The following is a 23,198-nucleotide window of genomic DNA, read 5'->3' as shown; positions in this document are numbered from 1 at the left end:
TTCGGATCCTTATCTTGTTTTCTGCTGGGTGGAAGTGAAATGCGGAGGACGGGGAGAGGGAGCAGACGTTACTACCCCTGCCCCCCACCCCCTTCCCGTCTTTATAATACCTTGATCCTCATTTGTGATGTGTCCATTGGAGCGTGGAGAAAGCGATGCGGTCCTGGTACTCGCGTCACAGCAAAAACGTCCCAAAGACTTGAGTTCTGGTGCCAGCATTTTATCAGACATTGGCACAACTGGGCGCAAGACACGAGGGAAACATGGGCCAAATCTTCTATCTTACTCTGAAATGAAGACTGTTTCCATGAAAGAACGAACGTCTCGTCATTCACAAGGAAAACAGTATTCCCCCCATCAGAAACATCTTAAGCTTTTCCAGAAGAGGCAAAATACACAGGAACTAAGCATCAGATGACCTTCCCATTACGAAGGCTAAAGCAGGTCATACACATACGCGACTGGCATCGGGTTTGTCCTGCCGGTGTCACATATAATTTGCACTCCCTTGAATTCGGACTCCTAGTCATTATTATACGTATAAAAGTAACTCCCCATTCGTTATTAAACTTAAGTTTTACACTCCCCAGTCCATATTATACGTGCAATAAACACTACCTGTGCATAATAAGCACTCCCCTAGATTATATGTGAATTGTGAGTATGCCGAGAACTCTAACAGCCAAGCCAAACCAAGCCAAGCCAAAGCTAAGCCAGGCCAAGTCATGCCATGCCAAGAACCCTAAAAGCCAAGCCAAGCCAAGCAAAACCATTCATGCCAAGCACTCTAAAACCCAAGCAAACCCAAGCCAAAACAAGACAATCCAACCCATGATAGGCCAAGAACTCTAAAAGCCCAGCCAAGCCACGCCATGATATGCCAAGAACTCTAAAAACCAAGCAAAGCAAAGCCAAGTCAAACCATGGCATGCCAGCCTATCTAAAAGCCAGGCAATGCCAAGCCAAGCCATGTCATGCCAAAAACTCTAAAAGCCAAGCCAAGCCAAGCCTAGCCATGCCATGCCAAGCACTCTAAAAGCCAAGGTAAGCAAAGCCAAGCCATCATATGCCAAGCACTCTAATAGCCAAGGAAAGCCAAGCCAAGCCAAGCCATCATATGCCAGCATTCTCAAAAAGCCAGCCAAGCCATCATAGCCAAGCACCTAATACCAAGGGAAAGCCAAAGCCAGCCAAAAGCCATCATATGCCAAGCACTCTAAAAGCCACCAAGCCAATGCAAGCACTCTAAAAGCCAAGAAAGCAAGGAAAGCCAAGCCAAGCCATCATATGCCAAGCACTCTAAAAGCCAAGCCAAGCCATGCCAAGCACTCTAAAAGCCAAGGAAAGCCAGGAAAGCCAAGCCAGCCATTCATATGCCAAGCACTCTAAAAGCCAAGCCAAGCCATGCCAAGCACTCTAAAAGCCAAGGAAAGCCAAGGAAAGCCAAGGAAAGCCAAGCCATCATATGTCAAGAACTCTCAAAGCCAAGCCAAGCAAACCATGCCATGCCAAGCACTCTAAAGCCAAGCCAAGCTAAACCATGCCATGCCAAGCACTCTAAAAGCCAAGCCAAGCCATGCCATGCCAAGCACTCTGAAATCCAAGCCAAGCCAAGCTAAGCCATGCCAGCTAATCTAAAAGCCAGGCAATGCCATGTCATGCCAAGAACTCTAAAAGCCAAGCCAAGCCAAGCCAAGCCAAGCCAAGCCAAGCCAGCTAATCTAAGGGTGCGTTCACACGGTCGAACAACGTCCTACGGACAAACATTGTTACCAATTAACAATTGCTTACCAGAGTTTGCCTTGTGAGCAGAGTAAGAACAGTGATATACAACTTCAACTGGTACCACAGTTTGTTGCCAGATCTACTCTCCGTTTATCGTATTTCAACGCTTTTGACGTCATCCTGCTTCGCCTTTGATATGGCAACAATGTTTGTCCGTCGGGCATTGTTCGACCGTGAGAACGCACCTTAAAATCCAGGCAATGCCAAACCATGCCATGTCATGCCAAGAGCTCTAAAAGCCAAGCCAAGCCAAGCCAAACCATGCCATTCCAAGCACTCTAAAAGATAAGCCACGTCATGCCAAGCACTCTAAAAGCCCGATGACTGTCTCATTCTCAAGCTTATCATCACCTTCACCAAATTAGGAGACTGTATAATGCTTATTACTAGTAGTGCACCGAGGAAGAATATTCGTTTTACGACCAGCTTCGATTTTCCACCATTATTAGGTCAGTCATAACGTCCCGAATATTCTGAAGCCAGATGATGCGTTGCCATGGCACACTCATCATATGGCATTTCATTCCACATATGGGAAAAGGCTGGCCGCCCCGTGAGCGGATAATTAGAGATTCCTCTGAGGATTTCAGACTCTCCCATAAAGAATGAATCCGCTCGAGTGTAACAGCAACAGCCCATTGCTAAAAACCTCTGACATTTGAATCACAATTGTAATGTAGTCAAGCGAGAAAACTTTCTTTATAATCATTGCGCCGGCGTTAGAGCACCGAGGATTGGACTGTGTACTTTGATCAAAACATTCTATAGGTGGATTTTTACGTAAAATTTATTTATTAACACAAGCAGAAGCTCTATAATACAAACTCAGTGCAAGAAATCATTTTAGTGAGACCACTGTACTCATTTTAAAAAAAATAACACTCGTAAGATGTTAATACTTTTCATCAATAAAATTGAGAATAAATCTTATTCTAAGGTTTCACCTTATCATTTACTCTGATGTCACACATCCTTTAGCGAGCCAGTTTTCTCATAAAAACAACAACTACAAAATGTAAGCTAATGAAAACTCTCGTCAACATTACTTACATACTCGTACAGAATACAAAATAACAGACCCCGCCTACTTTGCAATAACCTGCCTGACCATGACCTATATCAGAATTCGTTTCCTCTATGCAAGGGGAATTTCGTGGTTAATAGTCGGTACTTAGACCCTTTTTTGAAACCATGACCAAGTTAAGCAAATTCGGAGAGCTTTTCCCAAAAGGAATATGAAATGACTAGACTTGAAAAGGTATTTCCACTTTACTCAAAGGAACAAGGTCAATTCCCCGTATTGGTGAGATCAAGTCATGCATTTCCTTATCTCTCTCTCTCTCTCTCTCTCTCTCTCTCTCTCTCTCTCTCTCTCATATCTTGCACAAACACTACTTCAATTACTCAATAAAAACTTCGCAAGGTATAATGAAATTTTCGACTGGTGTGCCCTAGTTTGTAAATGCTGCCCTCAACACTGCAGCGTGCTTGGATGTTGAAATCAACTGGCAAAAATAAACAAATAAAAAACCCGTCGACCAGTGAGGGAGAATCACTGCGAAAGTTGCTCTTTTCTTCCTCTTGCTCATCTGTCCAATATGATTGAATCTCGACAAAGGATACATTCAAAACTTGAGTACGTACTATTGTACAGTAATTGGGAAAAGGCGACAAATAAAAAAGGCGACATTACTTTTCAACATTCACCAAATTAGCTTTAAAAATGTACCTCCATGCACAGTATTGCAGAGAGAGAGAGAGAGAGAGTATTTCTATCAGAACGACAAGGCGAGGTACATAAAAATATTTTGACTATCAGAGGCATAGGCATAGCTACAAAACAGAAACAGAGAGAGAGAGGGAGAATATTTCTACCAGAACAACAAAGCGAGGAACAGAAATATTCCGGTGATCAGAGGCATAGCTACCAAACAGAAAGAGAGAGAGAGAGAGAGAGAGAGATGAAAAGACTAACACTACAAAATATCTGGCATATTCTAGAGCAACAAGTAATCGGTGAGCCCACTTTAATCAAATCCTGTTCTTCTTTATAAGATTTTTCGCATTCTCGCTGCATTCAGCAAGATAATGCAGTGTAAGCAGGTTCGTATTTGCCTGTATACACAAATAGGTGTAGGAATGCTTTAGCATAATACATAAAGTACAGTAAGATGTGCGTGTTCATGCGACCTGAAACGCCCTTAGCAACTGCAAAGCATAGTTGCAAGAGCACGGGAGAAATAGTTTGTTCAGTGTGTCCAGGATTACCTTACCGTGATCAGTTCAGCTGTCGCGATGGAGCGGATCACGTGACACGCCTCAGCTTCTCTCTGAGATACAACCGATATCAAGTAAAACATGCACCGATGTTTTTCCGGAGCAATCGAGATTTCTGCACAGCGCCTAATGCTGAACGAGCCGCTGCCGAGTGGTGCCTGTCGTATAGCGTTGCTAGACGCACGATCAAGCCTAATTTTAACTTTAAATAAAATAAAAACTACTGAGGCTAGTGGGATGCAATATGGCAGGTTTGATGACTGGAGGCTCGATGATCAACATACCAATTTGCAGCCCTCTAGCGTCAGTAATTTTCAAGGTCTGAGGGCGGGTAAAAAATGTGCGCACGGACAGACAAATAGCCATCTCAATAGGTTTCTTTTACAGAAAATAAAAAGTCTAAATGATGCCACTACCTTCAAAAAATAAAATATTTTTTTCCTGTTACAAAACAGTATTTGGTAGAAAAACCCGGAAATTTCCATGAACAACTACAATCCCCGGACGTCAAAAATATATATAAGAATAAAAGACTAAATAAACCCGTCCCTTAAACGTGTGATATATAACGGATCCGACCGACAAGTAATTCTGTTGGCCAAGATTCCTTTCTAAGACCGACAAAAGATCAGACCATAATAAAGTTGTAGGGGTCAAACGGAGAGGTGTGGCCACGACGCCAGGACCTTCTAGTTATATACTGAGAGATAAATTCATTGCAGAAAGAAAGGGAGGGGCGCTCTTTTCTAATTTATATTGCATTATGATGATAACATAACATTCTGGAAGAGCAGAATGTCAGATGTTCAAAAGCAACCCCATAGACAAGAAGAAATTAAGAGGCAAAGAACAAACGACGCAAGAGAAATGATAGAAAACAAAAAAGATGAATAGCACATAACAAAGTCAAATAAATAAGGTATTACGAACTATGAAGCGGAATTTGTGTCAGCCTGCTCAGTGAAAAGCATTAGAACCAAATTGGAACTCTGAAAGTTTCGACGATTCAGCCACAAGATAAGGAAGATTATTTCACAGATTGGTCACAAATAAACAAATGAATCTTATTATTCCATCCACGGATCTGATTTAGGTCATCAAATGGCCTTACACTGTGCAACCGTGAGGGAGAGGACCAATGACAATATACCCCTGTGGCAAATGAGGTAAGGCCTTGCGTGAGAAGCATGACAAGCCACGATTAATAGAGTTCATGAATTTGGCTCTGAGGCGAAAGGGATGACGCTACTCAGCAGTCCCCTGTTGCTGCCAAAGGTTAATGTGAAATGCTACATCAACCGATTCCTTCTTAATGGCAGAAAGGATACATCGAATGCTAAATCAACAGGCGATAGTGGGCTCGAGAATTGGTGATTTTATATGTGTGAAACTTAACAGAAAGAAAAAAATCAAATTGGGTTTAAAAAGTTTATAGGTTGTCAAGGGCTCGAGATAAATAGTAAGCCAGTGAGATGGGCCCAACGCTATCTGAACATTCCCCAAACGAGAGATCTCTATCATAATGAAAAGGCAGCGAAATTCAAATTAAAAATAATAATACGTCGTCTCTCTTCAGTATTCCGTAGCTCCAGAAACGTACCCGAAAACAGGTACACCAACCTTCAAAAACTTCAGTTCAGCGGCAAACCTAAAATGACAAATATCTTTATTAGCAGCACCATTATGATCATGACCCCCATCACTATAACCATAATAACGATAACCACTCATTGCATTATTATAGGAGACTCAATGATGACACAATAAACACTGTAACATACTTTCAAACTAACTGAAAGCAAAGCCAAGTACAGGTTTTTATTTTTTTTAATTCAGCAGACAAAAGACGCCCGAATCTCACACGAAATCATTTGACCTTTCTCGGCCTTGGACATTACGTGGATAATTCAGGGGCTTAACCTACTGGTCCCCTAGGAATGTAATTGCCCACACGAGTACGCTGCAAGCAATAGAAAGTCTGCTTGCTAGCCTATCTCGACCCTAAATTCACCTTGGAAGTGAGGGCGGGAGAGAGCAGTCGACAGGAACATGGGACATTATCCATCCTAAGCCCTTGAAGTAGAATAATTGGTTGTAATGGAATAAAGAAGGAATTTGTGTATCTTTGCAGTATTAACGATGGTGTGAGCAACGACTGAGAGAAATGAGATAATTGATATGATCCTTTTTTTAGAAAAAAATGTTACTTATGCCCAACTAAATGCAGCAGATTACCACGGGCCACACACAAGACGCAACTAATAAAAAACATCAAAATTATAATTGTTTGAATATATACATATATAATTTCATTATTCTCCGAAAAGTACGCTTGTGCGTGTGTTTGGGTGTAATAGGTTGGTTTAATCACTCGGTAAGCGATTTGGTGTAGTCATGTAATCAAGACTATGGACGTTACCAGATTTATATACGAGACGAGCTATTAAAATATCAGTGACACGTTCGATGAAAAAAAAAAAGTAAAAAGAAAACCAGATTAACCACTTCAGATACCTTTTATCAACCTAACAAATTGTATTCCAACATGATACTTAAGAGTACATTCATACATCGACCTTCTTTCTTAACTAAACTGCTGTACTACACACCTACACATTTCACCCCACCCCCTTCTCTCTCTCCATAATACCTCTTCTGTTTATAATGTTTACTACGATTGCAAAATCAATAGAATAAAGAACAAAATTTATTATACAATCACAATGCTAAACTCGGTGGCAAAACCGTAATGTTTTCGAGAACGGGTCAGAGAAAACGACCGGAAATCGGTGTCAGATTGTCTTCGGAAATCGGTGTCGGATTGTCTTCGGAAATCGGTGTCGGATTGTCTTTGGAAATCGGTGTCAGATTGACTTCGGAAATCGATGTCAGATTGTCTTCAGAAATCGGTGACAGATTAGATTGTCTTCGGAAATCGGTGTCGGATTGTCTTCGGAAATCGGTGTCAGAGTGTCTTCAGAAATCGGTGTCAGATTGACTTCGGAAATCGGTGGCAGATTGTCTTCGGAAATCGGTGGCAGATTGTCTTCGGAAATCGGTGTCGGATTGTCTTCAGAAATTGGTGTCAAATTGTCCTCGGAAATCGGTGTCAGATTGTCTCCGGAAATCAGTGTCAGATTGTCTTCGGAAATCGGTGTCAGAATGTCTTAGGAAATCGGTGTCAGTTTGTCTTAAAAAACCGGTGTCAGATTGTCTTCAGAAATCGGTGGCAGAGTGTCTTAAGTCGGAAGTGGATTAGTTACGATTCTCAATTGTGACTGCATAGTGATGTATTACCCTTGATAAAAATTTTAAGCGTTACATATATACGTACATAAGTGTGTTTGTAATTTTCTTCAAAGGCTTAAAGGAATGTCTCATTATTATCATTAGTAACAGTACTGGCAACAGTGAATATGAACTGTGCGCATAACATTACCATATTTCCATGCATGAATGGAAAGGAACTGAGAAATCAGTTCAGATCGAGAATTCTAAAGCACACTGCGCAATGTAAACTTTAGTGAGAGAGAGAGAGAGAGAGAGAGAGAGAGAGAGAGAGAGAGAGAGAGAGAGAGAGGTTACATATTTCATCCAATTATCCTTGATGGAAAAATTCTTAAAACAGCCGGAAGTGGCTCCAAAGTGTAAGGTAACGTAATGCCAGTTATGCTGAATTACCAACATAAGCGTAGAGTCAAACATTTGGGCGTTGACAACACTGACAATGAAAAGATTTCGAATGGCGCATTCCTTGCGTAAATAAGTGAAAGTGTAATATTTCTCTGTGGCTGTTATCAGCACAAAAACTGATCCTATGATTAGGCTAATCTTGACCTTTACCATTTTTGTGAAACAGTATCTTCTGATTTCTGCAAATCATTGTACGACTTCCAGTTTTACGCTTGTTGAAAAAAAGACTCTTCTATATTTTATCTTCCTCTCTGAGGAAATATATATATATAGAAGTGAAAGTGTGTGTGTGTGTCCTTTCACTATAATCCTAACCTACAGTGATCAATTAATTCCGCTCTCACTGTGTGCAAACGTGTCTAAATGAGAAAAAAATTCCAGTAAACTATTTCTTAAAAACTAAAATAAAAAATTCTGCCGAAGAAAAGAGATAAAAAGGTGAAGGGGAATGTGGCACATGCCCTTCTCACTCGGAGCTCGGAAGAAATGGAATGCTAACAGACACTGACCACTCCTAGAGCGCGAACAGATAATGCATGGTAATATACAGTGGCCTTGTGTCCTATAAGGAATTTCACTGTCACTACTACTGCTTCTACATTCACCGATACTAACAAGACGGATAATGAGAAAGAACTGAATATTGTAGTATTTATTGTCATTTATAATGCTATGTTAATCTGAAACAAAACATTTGAAACATTTTGATCACATCACTTACACATTTCTCATTCCTTCCTCCATCGCGATCTTCTAGAAATCGCAAAATTAGTTTGTGTTCACTGAATTTTTCTCTACAAATTAACTATGTTGAATATGGAATTAAGGCCAAAGGCCAAGCACTGGGACCTATGAAGTCAATCAGCGCTGAAATGGAATTTGACAGTGAAAGGTTTGAAAGGTGTAACAGGAGGAAAACCTCGCAGTTGGACTAGGAATCAAGTGTTCGGAGAGGGTGAAAAGTAAGATGAAAAAGGCAAATACGAAAGGCGGTACAGTAACAGGAACGAAAGGGGTTGTAGCTAGGGACCAAAACACGCTGTAAAGAACCTTAAGTAATGCCTACAGTGCACCGCAAGAAGTGCACCAACAGCACTACACCATCTACGGGGAATTAACTGTGTTGACCAGATTTCTATCTCGACAAATGGTTTATTTTGACCGGATTTCTTTCTCTAAAAGTGAATTATATTCCAGGGAACGACTCCCCTTCCTGCTATTTGTGGAGGAAAAATTGATGAAGAGACTTTGATAGCAGTTTTAATTATGTCTACATCTGTGAATGACAACGCGAATGAGGCAGAGGACCTGTGATACTACACTGACTGGATCGACAGACTCTATTTTCTGACTGCCCTACATAGTTCGCTCTATAGTTTGCTCTACTTTTGTGCACACTGGTAGGTTCTTAGGAATAAGTCTTCAAATATATTCACAAGTGCTGAACTGGGATCAGCTTAGCTCCATTGGTTTAATCCATCACCACCGGTATATTATCTCTGCCGCTCTCTTTTTATCAAGAACAATGTGGACAAAATCCTTTTGTTTTTCACCATGAAATGAAACTCGTGCAATTATCGAAGGCAAAAACTTTCAAAGAGAACCCGACCGTGAAGGCGCTTTCAAGGACAGTACTTGCGATCGCCGGGAAAGTCCGCAGAGAAACCCGGAATGAAATGCTTCTGCGTAAAAGGTGAAATTTATTTAAATTACGGATCAAGCGGAACCCTTCCAGGGTGTTCCTATCTGGCAGTCCAGAAGGCAGTTGCCAGTTCGTTATCTCTTTAGACAGGATGAAGGTCGAATGAATGATTAGAGAACTTAATGCACAACTGCTCTTTGGGAAATGACACACATATATATGTATATGCATATATATACATATATATGTATATTTATATATATACATATATATGTATATATATGCATACAGTATATATACGTGTGTGTGTGTCATTTCCCAAACAGCAGTTGTGCATTAAGTTCTCTAATCATTCATTCAACCCTCATCCTGTCTAAAGAGATAATGAACTGGCAACTGCATATATATATATATATATAATATATATATATATATATATATATATATCATATATATATATAATAAGCGAATCAACAGGAAAATGATAGTCAGATATGACAGTGTTTAATATATATCTATGAGCATGTAAGTCCTCATTTTTGCTTCTTCTGTAACACACCATGGTAAACCTGACACTTGACCCCGATATTAGTGCCCTAAGACTGAAGGTAAAATCTGAGCTAGCTTGATCAAACAAGCTATACGGGTAAGGCATAAGCAAAAACTAAAACCCACCCCCCAAGTATGACGAGCCACTATCTTAGAGTTCGCCGACAAGTAACTGAACTTAGCTGCCTGCCACCCTTGTAATAATAATACATACATACATACATACATACAGACATACATGCATATATACATACCTAAGTACATACATATATACATACCTAAGTACATACATATATATCGTACATACATTCGTACATACAATTTATAGGAAAACCATCACAAGGAATCGCTAGATTAAAAAAGGAGGATTTCCCAGAAACGTTTCGATTAATTAGAAAAATTTCAATCTGTCAAATTAAAATAACTGTTTGACGTACTATATAAGACATTAACGATTGCAGCGGAGTTGAAAAGTTTTCTGCCCGAGCCACTGCGAAACCGAACAAATTAAGGGAGTCAATATTAGCACTCTCTCTCTCTCTCTCTCTCTCTCTCTCTCTCTCTCTCTCTCTCTCTCTCTCCGCTGCTGCTGTTCACACTTCTAAATGGCAAATCCAAGTGACTGTGCTGAATGTCCTTAAAGTTCACCCATCACCACGGATGGGTCTAAAAGAACGCTTGACTTTCCACTAACTTAAACTGTTAAGTGTTTTTCTATATATTAAGACTTTTCCTACAGTGAACTCGGAATAAGTTTTTTTAAAATTAACATTCTGTCCATGGTAAGCATTCATATTTGAAAACCTGGCATACAGACTTGCTCTGCAAAATCTGAAGCTCAGTGACCGAAGGCAAGCATTTCCCTCCTTTCAGACAAATGCAGATAGCTGTCTTCTGAGAAGTGGAAGCCCGTTTTCAGACGCGAACACATCCAAAGGAGTTCGTAAACTCTTTTTCAGACACGAACACATCCAAAGAAGTTTGCAAGCCCTTTTTCAGACACGAACACATCCAAAGAAGTTCGCAAGCCCTATTTCAGACGCGATACAATCCAAAGAAGTTTGTAAGCCCTTTTTCAGATGCGAACACATCCAAAGAAGTTCGCAAGCCCTTTTTCAGACGCAAACACATCCAAAGAAGTTCGTAAGCCCTTTTTCAAATGTGAACACATCCAAAGAAGTTCGTAAGCCCCTTTTTCAGACGCGAACACATCCAAAGAAGTTCGTAAGCCCTTTTTCAGACGCGAACACATCCAAAGAAGTTCATAAGCCCTTTTTCAGATGCGAACACATCCAAAGAAGTTTGCAAGCCCTTTTTCAGACGCAAACACATCCAAAGAAGTAGTAGCCCTTTTTCAGACGCGAACGCCCATCAAAGAAGTTTGCAAGCCCTTTTTCAGACGCAAACACATCCAAAGAAGTTCGTAAGCCCTTTTTCAGATGCGAACACATCCAAAGAAGTTCGTAAGCTCTTTTTCAGATGCGAACACATCCAAAGAAGTTCGTAAGCTCTTTTTCAGATGCGAACACATCCAAAGAAGTTCGTAAGCCCTTTTTCAGATGCGAACACATTCCAAAAGAAGTTCTTAACGCTCTTTTTCAGATGCGAAACACAATCCAAAGAAAGTTGTAAGCCCCTTTTTCAGATGCGAAACACATCCAAAGAATTCGTAAGCTCTTTTTCAGATGCGAACACATCCAAAGAAGTTCGTAAGCCCTTTTTCAGATGCGAACACATCCAAAGAAGTTCGTAAGCCCTTTTTCAGACGCGAACACATCCAAAGAAGTTCATAAGCCCTTTTTCAGATGCGAACACATCCAAAGAAGTTCGCAAGCCCTTTTTCAGACGCGAACACATCCAAAGAAGTTGTAAACCCTTTTTCAGACGCGAACACATCCAAAGAAGTTCGCAAGCCCTTTTTCAGACGTGAACACATCCAAAGAAGTTCATAAGCCCTTTTTCAGATGCGAACACATCCAAAGAAGTTCGTAAGCCCCTTTTTCAGACACGAACACATCCACGACATCCGTGCTTAGTTATTAACATGTTGGATGGGAATTCGCCTGTGTAAAACAAGCAACTATCCAACACTCAGCAAACAGCCATTTTCGTGAGGTGTCAGCGGGTCGTGCGCTCCTTATTTAGTGACTCCGTGAAGACCTTCCTCGTGACAGTCACCTCGCATCGTTTTGTTGCTTACGTCATATATGCTATTTTTCAAGAAATTCCCAATTCGTTTTTTAACAAATGTGGAGAAAGGAAAGGAAGGCTCTCAAGAAAAGTAACAAAAAACTAATTTTGAAAATAACAGATAGTTCTGTCGACAAGTATCTTGGAAAGTACAAAATGCACAACATAATACGCCGTTCTCCTACCGCTAAAATAAACGAACAACATTTTTCATGGACGGGGTTTTTTTGTTATGTCTGAAGTGAACCCGCCCACCCACGCTCTCACTCTCCAGCCAAGCACAGGGATTAACTTTGCCCTTCGCCCTCTGCGCGAGTACAAAATCGAAGAACATGAAGACCCCATTAGGAATATAACCTAAGCGACCTTGTCTCACCCAATCACGTACGTTTAAGCAGTTTATTTTCGCCTGACCTAACCTCGTTCCGCGATGTGGTGAGGAGGAGGCTATTCATCTTGCAAGTATGCGAGATACCTCGCTGTTAAAAACAGCCACGCCCATCCACCTCAGAGCATGGCACGAATTTGGTTTATGGGGGTTTATGGGAGTCATAATCGAATCGCCATTCACCTTAGGTCATTTTGAATAAGTTCACTCTCGCTCTCGGGGGGAACATTGCAATAGAGTTCAATCTGGGCCATCGTCAACCCTATGAATTCGAGGCGTTTATATTGAGACATGCAATGTTATATATCGTCTTGGACAAAAAGATAACAGAAATAACAATATCACAAGTTATCACAAATTGTATGAAGTTACCACAGTCGACGATAAGCATTTCTTACATGAAAACTTTTTCTTTAATAGAAAATCAACAGGTACTCTTCATATAAAACAGTAAGTGTTATTCAAGGGTTTTTTTTAATCAACTGACTAATTTACGAAAAATGCTAGCCAGCTTACTCCTAGAAAATCCCACGCTCCATTCAGGTGATAAGAATCAGTTTTCACTGGGATATTCTCTCTTCATAAATGAACAAATGGGCTATTCTGCCTCGTCCTTTCCTTTTTCTATTTCCTACCATAAATTTGAAGACTGGCATTTAGTCAAAATACGCCCAAAGAAATTATTCTCACGAAAAAAAAACTATCGCATAAAAAGACGAAAAACTAAGACACGTTACAAAAATCTTGAATGAAAGAATCATTTTCCTCTCCGTTCGCCCCTAAAAGAGACATCAGCTTGGACCTTGCCTACTACAGCATAGACCGGGAGGAGAGTCGTCATGACGGCATTAACATAACTCATACCAATAAGGACGGAACAAGATGCTCAAGGAACGAGAACATGAGCGTGGGAGGTCCCTGTCTTTAGCAGATAAATTTCGACTGCTTTTCGGACCTCGTCGTTTTCCAAGACAAGATTGCTTGCCCCAGGGTTAATAGAGTAACACAGGATCAAGACCTGGGTCCTGCCAAGGCCAAATTGCACCTCCAAGGTCCTGCACAGATTAATCCTAGGCTTGCCCAACGCAATATCCCCGCACATCCAGAAGTGAAATGAAAGTGCTGGCTTTCACTTCCGATCACCGATCCAAGTACTGACCTCACCTCAGTAGTTTCTGAAGGAGGTAATCACACCTAAAATGAAGTTCTTCATCTTTTATATTATTTCTTACGTAAGTAAGGGTGTTAGCTAAGCTTTTAATTGATATCTCCTTCCATATTCTGCCGGAACAAAATGACCAGGATGATGTTCGTGGACATCATGGGACATCATTTGGTAGGTTTCACCGATTCACTGCTCAACTAGGCGAGGAGAAAAGAGGAAATCCCTCGCCTGTGGTTCTTTGCACATCGTGCTAACAGTTAAGGAATCACTCGAAGATAAAGACTCAAAAATACGCTCTCCTTAAATAGTAGCTCTTCGACTTCCTAGTAAAACTTTATTGCAGAGAGAGGAGAGAGAGAGAGAGAGAGAGAGAGAGAGAGAGAGAGAGAGAGAGAGAGAGAGAGAGAGCGGCGTCATTATTTTCATGTAAACGATTAAAAGCCTTCCACGTTAATAGACCATCGCTGTGCGAATGCAGCTGAAAAAATCACCCCAACAAAAGTTGCGAAATGCAGTGACAAGGACAAAGAGAAACTGCGCCCTTTCCCGCTTGACATCTCTGATCCTGACTCAGAATGAACCCTTTTTTTTTTTTTCATACCAGCTGGACTATCATTTCCTAAAGTCAGAATTTCTCTTCTTTCCAAATCTCAGGTGTTCGGTACACTAGCAGAGAGAGTACGCCCACGCACGACCCGTATATATATTTCGTAACTATACTAGTTTTTTTTTTTTTCATCTGTCCACCCGCCTGTGGTGTTTGTGTATGGTAACACTAAAAACTAAAAACATGACATTATTAAGTGTTCATAAGAGAACCTTGTTCAAAGGAACTGAACAAAAAATGAATAAACATTCGTCGAAAATGTACTTACTCGTCTTCAATCCTTTGCTCTATTATCAGACAATAAAGTTAACAGTATATTGAATTTCTTACACACGGAAAGTACCTATAATTGCTATTGTAGATCTAAAGCCGAACTTTCTTAGAAAATTATTGTAATCTATAATAATGTGCTTAAAATCAATTGCGCATATACCTAAATAGCACAATATATATAGTATTTATAAATATATAATGTATATATTTAATATTTATGAATATATATATATATGTGTGTGTATGCGTGTATGTAAGTATGTAAACACAAATACATTCGCAGAGAAGAGAGAGAGAGAGAGAGGAGAGAGAGAGAGAGAGAAGCCAAATAATGGTCCAGAAAATTCTAGTACTTCCATACTGGAGAGTAAAGCACGGTCTGCATCAGGAATTATTGAAATGGAGCAATGCATTGAAGCAAGCACATGCTTTCGAAATCCTTCGTTCGAAGAAACAAAAATTAGTTTTACAAAACGGGGCAGCGTTTGACCTAACGTAACCTCAGGTGCAAGCAAAAACTGAAGATATTCCAGAAACAATACTGAACAATATGCGCTCCAAATACTACACCAAACCTCTCTCTCTCTCTCAAGGTACATGAGAGCATTTATGCACGTAAACAGGTTTGTAAGAACCCCCTACGACTATGCTTGCACTACAAGACTAACGAGTACAGAAGAATCCCAGAGACCGTTCTCGATTAGTTCCATAAAAAAGTGAAGAGGGTCTCCAGCTTCCTCGGAGTCCCATCGAAAGCGAGAAGTCATATTTTGCATTTTCCTTTCTTTTCCCTTCACAGTAACCAAACGCGATTTAAGCTACGTCGTCACCCGCTCTCTTCGAGAAAGCAGCAGCAAGAATTCTATGAGAAACAAAGCAATATATAGACAGTACCATTGCCTAGTTTGTAGTAACTATTAATCACGTACAATAATGGGCACCTTTGTTCGTAAAATGAAAGTCCTCTACCGACCACATTTCCTGAGCCTCTTCAGTTGGTGTGCTCTACGTTTCTCACAGAGTATCCTATGGGGAAGTCTGGATGTCATAGTACCAAGTGGTTTTCCATTACGACTGAAATAACAAACAATTTTGAACTTTATAACCACTCACGAATATAAAATTCCGACCTGTCTCTTATTCATCTTTCATTCAGTTTGTTGATGATAAAGACCCTGAGCCACCTTTACCTCTCAAGAACAAGTTATTTAGATTCTTTCAGATGTGTCTTGAAGTGATTACTTATCTCACATGTCCCCGTCTGAAATATCGCCAGACAATATTTTCTTCTTGGACATGTAAGCTTTTTTATAGTTCAATATCTTTTTTTGCAATGTCAGACTGTCATTGTCTATCTTGCTTTCACTTTCTACCTTAGGTCGTGTCACCAAGGTTTTCAAAAGACCCTGTGTTTCGTTGCTCGTGTTTTCCTTTCTTTCAACCCTTCTCTCTTTGAACACCAATCTTCGACCGCCATGCCAGTCACCCTGTGCCAAAACTATTCTACATATACGCCACTCAAATAAGAACACAAAAGTCTAAGTCAGTCAGGAAGAGAGAACCAAAGCTACGGAATTTCATGGGAATCAAATCTATTTTTTTTTTTTACTTCAGGAAACCCCTTAAACATGCCAAACATGCAAATAAAAACCACAAAACATATCGAAATCATGTTAAACAGGGCCGACCTCATTCACTAGATATTCTTGATATATGTATATAAATATGAATGCATACACACACACACAAACACACACACACACACACATATATATATATATATATATATATGGTTTAAGCTAGGAAGAAGAGAAAATACAGGGGACGGCGTTATATAAGCAGTTTTTCAGCGATAAAACCAGTTCAACTGACATGGTTGTTTTTTGTCCATCCACTGACTAAGTTAAAGACAAAAAATACTGTCAAAACAATGGGATGCTTTCCCATTCATTCTCCGACTACTTCTCAACTTATGAAAAATCAGCCCGTGGATGACGAGATGAGACGAGACAAACAGAAAGCGAACACAGTCGCGGAGAAAAAAGAAAGGAAAACCGAAACCCTGTTGCTTACCTCTTCTCTGCATCTTTTCTCTTCCTGGACCTTAGGGTTACACTAGTACTCTCGCTTGCGGCACAAGTGGCAACCAGCTCTTCCAAGTCACGTCCTGTAAAGCAAGATTTACAATTCAGTCTACGAAAAAGAGATTTGCACACATCGACAAGGTAAGACCAAGTTTCAAGCAGCGGCCTTGGTTATTCTGATTCCACATACAGCATGTGAGGATAACCTGAGGCAAAGTCTAACGCCCCTGATTTGAAGCCCAGCTCAAGTTCACAGGATTGACATTAGCACCAAAACAAATTGTATGAAAGAAAAACATTTCTATCAGAATATTCACCTTTATTATGGAGGAACGCGGATTTTTATTTTTCGGGCTCAAAAATACGAGGATGTCAGTGAAACACAGCACCGAACCTAGCCCCCATCCATGACAAACGAAAAAGTGAACCATAATTACAGGCCGTCACTAAATTCAGCGTGAAGCCAAGCAACCTTTCGCGCCTGATAACGAGAGGCAGGGGTCAGCATTTAGAATGAAATCAAGATGAGAAAGTGTTCATCGCAAAGTGCGGTGTGATATAGGAAATAAAAAATCTTATCAAACCCGGAGGTTGTAGCCCAAAGAGCACCTGTTCGGCTCGTCTGTGATGGGTCCACTGACCATGCAGCTGACCACGCCCTCCTCCTCTCTTACGTTCCATCGGCTCAGACTCAAAAAAGATTCGTATATTTCCAGTGAAAACAGAACACGGATTTTTAACAAAGGCGATGAGACAGGTTCGAATGGTTCATTGAAGGCAAAACGTAAAAGCAGCGAATGAACAAAGCAATGAATGGCGGAAGACGTGATGCGCGTCGTCTATGCAGTTGTGCCACAGAAAAGTTAATAATGATGACTTAAATAAACGTTGTTTTGCCTGTTATATCCAATTACAGTATTACTATTATCATATTATTACTCTATTACAGAATATAAACATCGCCATGTAAGAAATATCCACAAATTACTGTATTTTCATATCAGTTGCATGATTAAATGCACTTTTTGTGATAAGGCTATTTAAAAAAAAAACCAGGTAAATCCTGTTCGCTTCTTCCTGTTTCCTTTTAAGACTTCTGCAAGACAACTGATACATAGAGGTTGTCACTGACATTGCGTATACTAAAGTTACGGCAGAGTCGTGCAAACAGCTAAAAAAATATTCGCATCATAGGAAAAAGTGAGGTGTCACCTCAATCGTGACTGAGGTATATGCTACTTTAACAAGTCTTGTTTTTCATGCAGGTGACCTCACAAATTTGCTATCTAGGCCTGGCAAACTTCCTTCCTAGAAATCTATTCATATGACGCAGTCATTTTGAAGTAAGTGGATGAAATTTATACATCCATAGGCTGATATTCACATTCTCACGCAAACTTCCCTTTATTAAACTGGGTTCACTGATCGTGCATGTTCGTTTTCACTGCCACCTTGCCATATGTAATGTCAATTTCTGCCATCAAGTGTTAGTTTTTCTGAATTTCTCTTAGAAAACTAGACGAATCCTGCCATATATAATGTCAATTTCTGCCATCAAGTGCTAGTTTTTCTAAATTTCTCTTAGAAAACTAGACGAATCCTGCCAGGAATTATAACTTGTGTTCTATTTTTCTCTGTGGTAAAATACACACACACACTCGTGTGTATATATATATATATATATATATATATATATATTATATATATATATATATATATGCATATGTACAATTTCTATCCATTTAGTGTTGTTAATAGGTCCCAATACACGAGGTTCAACTCTGATAGCATAGTTGACATATGAATAAGGCGATGACGACCTTTTTGTCTTCCCCTAAACCAGCCTTATTAGGAAAACTTTATATATATATATATATTATATATATATATATATATATATTATAATATTATTTAATATATACACACAATTTATATGAGAGAGAGAGAGAGAGAGAGAGAGAGAGAGAGAGAGAGAGAGAGAGAATATCTCATAAAGGAATTCTCGCCACCAATGCGAGGGCTCACAATTTGAAGACACACATTTCCACTGAAAAATGAGAAATGAACAGACCGACGTCTCCACCCTACCTACGACCCAAAAAGGTCGACTATAACTAGCAACGAACCATACCCGATTCACAGTTCGGGTCAACAAGGGCATAACGGATTGCAAGGAACGAGCCAATTTGTCCCTCCCTCCCAATCCGGCTCGAGAACTGATCATGGGTTGACCCAAGGTCGCGCTACCGTGGCGCTACCCAGCAAACTACGATGCCAAAAGGGCGAAAGAGAGGGAGAATTTGGTACTACAACCGGGCTTCGGTGCAGCTTCATTGCCGGAGTTTCATTGAATTCTATACCCAGTCAAAACGTTGACACTGAGCTGACGTGAAATTCCAGAAAGATGTTACGCTTAATTACACATCACAAACTAAAAGTTAAAAAAACATGTCATTAGTGATGTGCAACGAAGGGATTTGTTTGACTCTTGAGCAAAGATATCCTGAGCCTTTTCTAGAAAATGCGTTCAGTCATTTGAATCCACTTCTGGAGAGAGGAGGGGCTTGGTTCTATATTTACGAGAGAGAGAGAGAGAGAGAGAGAGAGAGAGAGAGAGAGAGAGAGAGAGAGAGAGAGAGAGAGAGAGAGAGAGTACTATTTACGAGATAGGGGGTGGGGGCATTGTACACACAAGAGAATAAAACGGTGAAATTATACTGTTCTAAATGAAACAGAAACATCAGCCAAGAACTGAGCAAAGTTCCAATCAAACATTCTTCCAAGCGTAGTCAAGTTAAATAGGACGTACAAATATTTTATTCCTGTTCACAGTTGATAGTGGCCACGTATGTACGTATATTCGCAGTAAGAAAAAGAAAAAGTTTCGGTCTATTTTAACATATGTCGGGCAGCTGTTACATTTGTATCCAAGTAACGGGGGGGAGGCTAAATAACCGATACGATCCATTTATTTTTTTCATTCCTCATCTAATATCACTGATATCACAAAACTGTAGAATGCCCCCCGCCCCCTTTCTCGTAAATAGCATTCTCTCTCTCTCTCTCTCTCTCTAATAAATATAGAACCAAGCCCCTCCTCTCTCAGAAGTGGATTCAAATGACAGAACGTATTTTCTAAAAAAAAGTCTCAGGATATCAGGATTTCTTTGCTCACGAGTCAAACAAATCCCTTCGTTGCACATCATTGATAACATTTTGTTTGCACTTTTAGTTTGTGATGTGTAATGAAGCGTAACATCTTTCAGGAATTTCACGTCAGCTCAGTGTCAACGTTTTGACTGGCTATAGAATTCAAAGAAACTCCGGCAAAGAAGCTGCACCGAAGCCCGTTTCTATCACCAAATGACAAGGGCGCATCGGACTCATAGGCCGATGTCAACTGGCTCTCCTTGGCCCCATCTCCGACCTGACCTGGAGTCTGTAGGTCACTCCTTGGACACTGAGGCTTAGTCGCCGGCACACCCACGGGAGGAGATGGGTGTAGGCACTCCTGCGTATATGAAAGGAAACGTTCACGTGTTCGAAGGCCCTCACACACATTCAGGCGTCTTACCCGCATCCCGCATGGAATAGCAATTAGAGCACGAGACCTCTATTTGCTTTGCTGTACAAACGAGGTTTTCTTCCATAAGGAGTGACCCTCTAATCAAATCGACCCCATTACTAAGCGGAGACTGACTGGAAGGGTAAAACTTTCAAGAACAATCACTTATATTCCATATTTAAAAACATCTGTACATTCTCCACCAACATTAATTATGGAATTCAGTGACGGGCTCCACGATGAATACTAAAATTGGCCAAAAAAAAAAAATGCTGAACCGACTGTCACCTTTCTATGCGACTAACAAAAAATGGGATCACAATATGTCCGAGTTGGGATGTCCAGAATTAAGCTCGTGACCCATAAACCTAAATCACTATTCTTAGTACCTCCTGCTGGAGTGAATTCTCACCGTAAAAACTTACACGTTCTCTCTCTCCCCCCTCTAGACACACACACACACACACACACACACACACACACGAAAAATATATATATATACACATCATACATATATATATATATATATAGATATATATATATATATATATACTTGTGCCTGTGTGTTTGTGTGCATGTCTCTATACATACACAATATAATATATATATATATATATATATATATATATATATATATATATATAATGGAATTTGAGGTGTTTTAAACAATGAATGCCCATTTTCGTCATTTAAAATTTTGATATGTATACTGTTTTAAACACCGCAAATTCATGATATCAAGATATAAAGCTAAAGAATATTATCAAACGATTGGTAAAATAATGAAAAAAGTGAGAGAGAGAGAGAGAGAGAGAGAGAGAGAGGAGAGAGAGAGAGAGAGAGAGAGATTAGGTATGTGGGGACGATGAAAGTGCGATTCCAAGTTGATCATGTGGTTATTTCAGTTGGAAACGTATTCTAGTACAAATTCCTGACCGAGGCATGTCGTCTTCATCCAGGTAATCGATAAAAAGATTTTCGCTTACTCGGGGAGTAAGCCTACAAACTACTTTGTTGTTGTTGCTGTTCTTATTGGGGGAGGGGGGTAGAAAAGGTCAATGGAAGAGCCTAAAAAGGTCTGAAAAAGGTGTTTCATGTTGTGCTAAAGATACAGGAATTTAGGATAGGATATTTATTTTTTATTTAATGTGCATGTTAAACAGTACAGAACAATTATTTCTAATGAAATATAGCGTATTTATTTTCAGTTTTTGTTGGTGAAAGAAGGCTCTATATTTAGCCGAAGATTCCGGCATGCGGGGAAAACGAGTTATCACAGTTGGGTGAAATTCAGAATACAGACATTTTTCAAACTTTTGCAACGAATTACAAACAGTTCATCTACTCAAGGCAGCAACTTCCGACTTACTATAGTAGATTCACATCAATCGTGCATTTGATGTCTAGGCCAGTCCCTTACGACACTCCTGACTGGCTGTTGATAAGCCAATCACAGGGCTGGAAACTCTCAGTCTCTCTCGAGAGTTCACATAGGTAGGATGTATGTTCCATCTCTCCTGAGGGATACTTTTGAAAGATGTATCCCTCAGGAGAGGTGGAACATAGATCCTAACCATGTGAACTCTCGAGAGAGACTGAGTGTGTCCAGCCATGTGATTGGCTTATCAACAGCCAGTCAGGAGCGTCGTAAGGGACTGACCTAGACATCAAATGCACGATTAATGTGAATCTACTATAGCTGCTGGGTCAAACCAATTATGGCCTGAGAATGACAGCGAAAAACATTCTGACTTTTCTACTTGTATGCAAGCTTGCCGTAAAGAATTGAAACACCTGCACAGCTTTATTAAGTAGCAACATTTCCATTATCAGCTACACTGAGTTGCTCTATCAAAAGAAAAAAAATAAATAAACTGCAAGTTGCTGAGGGAGAGTTTCGCAACTCTCAAATTACAATTGGAAAATTGAAGAATGTATTTTAATTGATTGTTAACCGTAAATAAAAATAATGCTTACTTATCTTCAGTAAACGTGTTTTACTAAAAATTAAGTTGCGTTACGGCAAATCAAATCAATGATACAGAAACTGAAGTATATCAAGCGTCAGGGTGTTTACAGATGACCTCATATTTTTCTATCTCACAAAACCAAGTACCGTTCATTAATTTATTAAAGCAGAGTTTTTGCTTCCGTTCCGCAGGTGGCGTTGGTGGCCGCGGCGGCAGTGTCAGGACGGAGCGCTATTCAAACGGATGGCGACGAGGCGGGAGGCGCCTTCAGCCCACCAGTGAAGAAGTCACCCAGGGTTTTTGTCAACACATCGGTGCCCTTCAGCGTTGCCCCGCAGCCAGTGAGGGACACCCTAGAAGTAGCCCATGCAAAACAGACGTTCATGAAAACGTTCCAGAGGATCCACGATGCGGTGATTGCAGCAGACACCGAACATCTAAACTACACGGTTCTAGAAGATGACCTGACCAACACCTTGGACGATGGAGCTTCCGGAATCGCTGCAGTTGAGGGGAGGACGTCCACCTTTGCTAACCGAGGACCTGCACCGGTCATAGGACGTGACTTCCAACCAGGCGTCAGCAGTGGACCAAGATTCAGCATTTTCCCAGATCCTGTGTTTGAGCCCGAGTACTTCCTGCCTTCGGTCCACGTGGATCCCCTTCTCATGAGTCAATTTAATCCCCCTCTCCCCCCTAATCCATTTATCCAACAGATACGTCCTTTTACACAACCGGGGATGGCTGGCACGTGTTACGAGATCATCCTACTTGAGCCTGAGAACGAAATCTTCCAGATCTCGAGAGGTAATAGTAGTTTTCGTAGTGAATCCACCAAGAGCTTAAACATCAACACTCATAGTAGCTTACTTGATGCCATTTCACCCGCAGTCGAGGGCAGAACCCGATCTAACCAGATATCTTCTCCAGCCTCACAGATTCCTATACCCGTTGGCACGCCCGCCCTCCCAAACTTCGGCTCACGAAAGCCGGTGTCACATTTCAGAGCG

At 40.5% G+C, this 23,198-nt stretch overlaps 1 protein-coding gene across 2 annotated transcripts in view; it reads left to right on the top strand.

The window, feature by feature from the left end:
• LOC135198062 (uncharacterized) overlaps positions 1–23,198 on the top strand; it is a 117,006-nt gene that overhangs the window by 91,230 nt on the left and 2,578 nt on the right. Inside the window, exons 3-4 of one of the 2 annotated variants that reach the window (XR_010310714.1) lie at positions 22,380–22,995; positions 23,119–23,198. The exon at positions 23,119–23,198 is cut by the window's right edge and continues 90 nt beyond it. Coding sequence is in view for 1 of the 2 variants with exons in the window: in XM_064225461.1 (XP_064081531.1) it covers positions 22,380–23,198 (819 nt within the window). In the remaining variant the exon portion in view is untranslated. Of the gene's footprint in view, positions 1–22,379 lie in introns of both variants that reach the window. The other variant, XM_064225461.1, reaches the window with a different exon arrangement.

This window comes from Macrobrachium nipponense, chromosome 21, assembly GCF_015104395.2.
Source record: "Macrobrachium nipponense isolate FS-2020 chromosome 21, ASM1510439v2, whole genome shotgun sequence".
Lineage (NCBI taxonomy): Eukaryota > Metazoa > Arthropoda > Malacostraca > Decapoda > Palaemonidae > Macrobrachium > Macrobrachium nipponense.
This window is presented reverse-complemented; position numbering and strand designations above follow the sequence as displayed.